The sequence below is a fragment of the Sinocyclocheilus anshuiensis genome, unplaced genomic scaffold, assembly GCF_001515605.1.
Source record: "Sinocyclocheilus anshuiensis isolate Anshui unplaced genomic scaffold, SAMN03320099.WGS_v1.1 scaffold532, whole genome shotgun sequence".
In the NCBI taxonomy this organism is placed as follows: domain Eukaryota; kingdom Metazoa; phylum Chordata; class Actinopteri; order Cypriniformes; family Cyprinidae; genus Sinocyclocheilus; species Sinocyclocheilus anshuiensis.
In genome coordinates, this window is record NW_015555819.1 from 1,571,767 (window position 1) to 1,578,185 (window position 6,419).

The following is a 6,419-nucleotide window of genomic DNA, read 5'->3' on the forward strand; positions in this document are numbered from 1 at the left end:
TGACAGCGTTCCCCGCCACAGCTGATTTTTACCCGCATTTGGCGGGTTGGCGGGTGTTAATTTCAAACCCTGCTCACACATAATACAACACTTCGTACAATGCTTGTTCAATTTAAATATACGCCAAATGCTGTAGTACATCTGGTATGACATGTATGCAAAAAAAAAAAAATGAAATCCTATTAAATGTGTTGGCCCCTCTGCCTTTTTACTGGTAAATTATGATGTGATAGGACAAAAAGAGGCAATTTTAAATAACATGAGATTCAAACTCACATTGCCCACATAAGCACCTCAATGCAATGTGTCAGAATGCATGCTCAAAATACAGCACATTTGAGCTATTTTTAAACATTAAAACATTAAAAAATTACAGACCACCAATTACTCCAAATCTCATTTGGTGGTCCCATTTGACATCCATTTCACCGATCCTGTCTTGAGCTACAGATCCATAATATGGTTAGATTGCTGCTTGTTTCACTGAAATGAAGTAGACATTGTTACTTTTAGCTAAGGCGGGTGTTAATTTCAAACCCTGCTTCACACATAATACAACACTTCGTACAATGCTTGTGCAATTTAAATATACGCCAAACGCTGTAGTACATCTGGTATGACATGTATGCAAAAAAAAAAAAATGAAATCCTATTAAATGTGTTGGCCCCTCTGCCTTTTTACTGGTAAATTATGATGTGATAGGACAAAAAGAGGCAATTTTAAATAACATGAGATTCAAACTCGCATTGCCCACATAAGCACCTCAATGCAATGTGTCAGAATGCATGCTCAAAATACAGCACATTTGAGCTATTTTTAAACATTAAAACATTAAAAAATTACAGACCACCAATTACTCCAAATCTCATTTGGTGGTCCCATTTGACATCCATTTCACCGATCCTGTCTTGAGCTACAGATCCATAATATGGTTAGATTGCTGCTTGTTTCACTGAAATGAAGTAGACATTGTTACTTTTAGCTAATGAGTCTAAATGAGTGGATCATATAATTCATTGTTCAAATCTGGTTAATTCATCAATTCACTGTTGATTTTCTTTGTCAATTACAATTGTTAGGTTTAGATTTTTGGTCAACTCATGGTCCAAAGCACTTCACAGACCACAGTTTGTGAACTCGTTTGAAAGTGATTGATGAAGTGCTGCAGTGATGGATTTTGACAGGACCTCCCATCTTTACACAGGTAATCTGAAGGTCTTCTGAGGAGCTCTTCGTCACCTCTCTGACCTTCCAGATTCTTAGAATACCACATTTAGCCAGATGGTCAATTCTAGGAAGAGTCTCAGTGGTTTCAAACTTCCATCACATGTCAATGATGCATGCATCTGGGAAGCTTGAATTTTATGGCTTTTTCCAGCTAAAGGGATTGACACATTGCTATATTAGAGGTCGAAGGCGGTTCTGGTTTCTGCTGTGTGGTCGAATAATATTTCTGGAAGTAAATTTGCATATCAATAACCACTGCTTTAAGTTTCATTAAATACTTCACGTAAATACTCAAAATATGCTGCATTTCAAGACAGATTCAGTGAATTCATTCAGTGAAGGATTTGTTAAACTGATTCAAACCAGTTTTTTTTTAATTCTTCACAATAGTCATTTCATCATGAATTGAACATTATACAATAAAATAAACTTTGCTCTGGTACTGCAGATTTAACCGTTTTATTATGTTACAATTCTGTAGCATAATACAAGTTAAACTGTAATTGGATTCAACAAAATTCACCTAAAATCACACTATGAAAAAAGAACAGGTTAAAACAGTAAACCTTTAACATTCAAAGAAGTAAACAAATAAAACTTTTTATCAACTATTTTTAAGCCTATTTTTCACACAAAAAAAATTTTTTTTAATGTATTTTAAATATATATTTTTAAATGTTTTTTTCCCCGTGTTTTCCTGAAACACAGCTAAGATCATGGGTTTGATTCCCAGTAAAATTTACATTTTAAACTTGAAAATTTACACCTTCAACACAGCATACATTTATTTGAATAAAAAGGTCTGCCATAACAAAACATATGTTTTTAACTAGGTTTACCAGTATTTCTGACAACTCAAAATGTGTTTGGGTTAAACTGACCCAGAACACATATAAGGGTTAAAAACATGCTCAGTGAATTTGCCAAATAAGGATCTCAAAAATTATTAAATATATAGAGTGAATATGAATATTTAGTTAATTAATATTATAAATCCGGGGGGAAAATTACAATTTGATTGCACATATTTTCATGTAGTAGACTTATTTCACAATAACTACTGCAAGTCTAAACTGTTGAACATTTGGAGCGGTTTGGATAATGTTTGAATCCACTACGCATCTGTCCATAAACATCTCCCACCGTGCCTCGAATCAAACTAACAGCCAGACATAAACACAATGGTTATTTAAATCTGCCTGAGATTGTTTGCTTAATTAACTCTCGATATAAACATCAGGCATCTGCTGACAAATACCAATGGGTTCAGACTCAAGTCCGATGTCCTTTGTTTTGCAATCTTTCAGCAAGCAGAAGAAACCATCCGTATTGTGTTACGCTCTCTATGTACAGTAGAGCCCTGTGATCTCAGGCCCGAGGCAGTTTAGAATTATGTACATAGTCACAAGTGAATGCATGTTTGGACTGGTCAACAAAGTGTGAAAGGGCAGGGTGGCCAAATTTGGCTAAGGGGGTCACAGTTAGAGACACAGAGCTCCTCTTTGCTTACCTGAGGATCCCAGGAAGTAGCGTTCTAAAACTGACCCGAAGCCAGACGGGTTATCCCTAAGGTCACTGACTGTGAAGGGCTGCATGGAAATGTTGGCATCGTTTATCGGCCAGTTGGGTGCATGGACACTAGCACCTCCGTACCACGAAATATTCACCATGGAGAAACAGTCCTGAGAAAGAAAGAGGGTGACTATCCGCAAACTGTATTGTTGTCGTCCATCTATACCATAGGTAGATCATTTCTTGCTTGTTAAAGGACTAAATATACAGTCATTGATTTCGTTTTTTCATATAGATTGCATAACATTTTCATTAGTGTCCAAAATCTGGACATCCAGCTAAGAATTCTTTTGGCTCTCATAACACATGAAAACAGGTGCAGAATACCTATAAGTCAAAGTATTGGACTGAACAAAGAGTTCTTAGGCTTAAATCTAAAATAACACACGACAGAGCATTACTGAGGTAGGAAATGTGGGAAAGGAAGGGATTAAACTCGAAAACGTACGAACTGCATTAGGTGCTTGCTGAACAAAGAAGACCTTGTCTTATCGGAAATCTGTGAAATGTATCTTTGTGGCCTTTTTAGTCTGGTGAACTTCAAACCCTGCTTTAAAAACTTTTTTGGCAGGTACGAATGCAAAGTAAATCTGTTTTTACGAATATGACCACATAAAAATGAAGACTATTTAAAGTCAAATAAAAGCCACTAATTAAATAATGATAAGTTAAATGCAGCAAAGAGCCATTCAGATGTTAAAATATTTATCCTTCTGAAACAAGAAACCTTTAAATAATAATTTGCATATAGCCTACTTAATTAGGGCTTGAAGCCCCCAAAGGAAGCCATAACAAAAATATGAAGTAGCCTTTATATTTTATAGGGCTATGTTTCAGTTAGGATTTCAAACATTTCAGTAACCACAAAAAAAAAAAAAAAAAAAAAAAAAAGTCGAGTATTTTCATCGAGCGATAAATAAACCCTAGCGAACAAAAATCGCGTTCGCTTAGCGGTAACCACAGCGACTATAGCGATTACCTTTAGGATCCTCACTGGCAAAACAAACACGTCAACGTTGTCACTTATTGATTTGTATATTATAAATATTAGCTAATTGTGCTAGCTGCGACTATTTGGTTTCTGTGCGAGAAATGTTCACACCATACACAGTTTTGTTGGTTCTTGCTATGGTTCTTGAATAAATTTGAATAAAAGTTCTACATGGTTCTTGAAACAAATACGGTGATTTGTTATTTTAAAGAGAGAACACTTTATTTTTGTGGAACTTCTTCAGTGACCTCAGGCTATAAAACATGTATTCTTCTATTTGGAACATATTTTCTAAAGTGTTTAAAACAAGTTCTAATGACATTTTACCTTCAGGTCCACATGACAGTGAATTGGAGTCCAGGTTACACTGTAACACTCGGTATCAGAGTCCTCCTCTGATGATTCCAAAGATATCTTCACCTCTGCGACCGAATCCCAAGTGTAGCAGAACTCGGTTTTGTTAAGCCAGCACATGTTCCTCACGAACGGAACCTCAATATCGGCGTTCCCCACGTTCTCCACGTCTATCTCCGCAAAAGTCTTGTCCTCAGTCAGTGTCTGTATGACAAGAGTTTGCGTCCGTCTCTCCCAAATAAGCCCACTAAAGCTCCCCTTCAGGATCCAGTTCTTGTTGGGCTGATCCACAACTTGCCAATAAATGATCCCAATTGTCATGACAAAAAAGACAGCAACTCCCAAGCAAGCAATAGCCCCCTTCCAGGTCTCGTTCATCTCTTTCAACCCCGTGTCCCATGTCACCTCTGGGATTGGACTTGGGTTCCTGTTGCGAGTGTGTGGCATTATGATTTCACAAAGAAGACGACGAAAAAGATCTAATCAAAAGTGATGATAAAACGTAACAATCTCTCTGCTAAAACATGCAGAATTGTCTTCATGTCGCGCTCCTTCACGCTTTGGATTGTCCGAACGTGAAGTTTTGAATTGGATCTAATTGCGTTGTTGCGCGCACCGGCCGCCGGTCATCAACGGATCCAGGTCAAGTTCTCCAAACACAATCATTCCAGAATAAATCGAAAAAATAATGCATGCTGCTTCCAGTGCTATAGCAGGTTTAAAGCATTGATCGCAGAAGAGTGAGCAGCCTTACCCGGGTTTGGCAGCAATGCCTACAAATAGCTCCACAGCGGCTTATTTGCTTGGCCTGCGCTCTTGCGCGTTGCTGTGACGTAACTCCATACTGCTTCTTCAGAAAGGTACGAGAGAAAGTGATTAGGCGAGCTTTGCGATTACCGGGGCCCCCAGTCAGGAGCCGGACAGGGCGCAGTGTACGGTGAATCACTCATTCTCACTGAGTGCAGGACAGAGCGAACGACTAGCATACATGCATCAACCCTGCGCACAATAATGTTTCAGCGTCCTGTAGCTGTTTAAGCAGGTGCGGGAACTCTTCACTCTTAAAAAATAAATGTTCTTTATTGGCATCAATGGTTCTATAAAGAACCTGAACATGGAACCTTTCAAATGCAGAAAAGGTTTTTATAGTAGAAAAAGGTTCTTTAGATTTTTTTTTTTTAAATGTTCTTCAAAATGGTTCTTTTAGGAACTGTTCACTGAAAGGTTCTTTGGGGAACCAAATATGGTTCTTCGATGGCATCACTGCAAAAAAACCTTTTGTAACCTTTAGTTTTTAAGAGTGTTATTCGCAAACTACATTTTGAGCTACTTTTGATCTAATATTCCAAGCTGAAATTTCTGTTTAACGTGCAAAGTTGCATATTACACTTGCACTAGCTATCTAAATAATGACGCCTCATACTTGTGCATTGCGTCGTTTGTGTATTGTACAATTGTATTCCTAAACTGTATTGTACTATACCACGTATATTATATTGTGTGTGTTTATTGTATTATGTGCGTCTTTGTTTGGGTCAATGACATATAAAATGTCCGGGGTGATAGGGGAAAAAATATTTTAGTTTTATATTCTTTGTGTTTAATTCAAAAACATTTATGCCGTTCTTGACAATTTAAAAAAAAATTACATAATGAAAACTTTTTTTTTTTTTTTTTTTAAATACAAATATAAAGATTTATAATTAAATACAAATCATTGCATTTAAGAAAAAAATATTTTATGGACTCCTCTCTATTTTTATTTATTTATTTTTGTCTTGCCACATGTTTCACCCCATAGCTTTGGTGGACAACTGTTTTTCAAATACAAACAGACAAAACTGCTTTTCTGAATATTTTATAAAGAAATATTAATAACATATTACACACTTACTGGCATAGTAACTGTACACCAACATTTTTACAATTTCTATAATCAAAATGTATTTTTATTAAAAAATGTAAACTGATGTATTTAAACTGTGTGTTTAATCTAAGCGTCTATATGAACACCATTTTTAATGTCATTTTGAACAGTTGAATAGATCCAAATAAAATGAGAGTTACTGTATACCCCATTTATACCGTGTATGTATTTCTTGGTAGATTACTTAAAACATTTTAGTCTATTACTGATTACAGATTACATTATGAAAATTGTAGATAATATAGGTTATTCATTTTAGGTAATGTATTATGACTACCATTTAGTAGATTACTTTTGACCTAACTTGTTTTAAAGTTTCAAGTAAATATTTTAGGGGTTTGGCTGAC

The 6,419-nt window shown here is 36.0% G+C and overlaps 1 protein-coding gene across 1 annotated transcript in view; it reads right to left on the reverse strand.

Annotated features, from left to right (window-relative positions):
* LOC107675292 (SITS-binding protein) overlaps positions 1–4,923 on the reverse strand; it is a 41,031-nt gene extending 36,108 nt beyond the window's left edge. Inside the window, exons 1-2 of the mRNA XM_016469591.1 lie at positions 4,119–4,923; positions 2,739–2,910 (exon numbers count right to left, since the gene is read on the reverse strand). Coding sequence (XP_016325077.1) covers positions 2,739–2,910; positions 4,119–4,592 — 646 coding nt within the window. The 5' untranslated portion in view covers positions 4,593–4,923. The remainder of the gene's footprint in view (positions 1–2,738; positions 2,911–4,118) is intronic.
* Between the last annotated feature and the right edge of the window lie 1,496 nt (positions 4,924–6,419).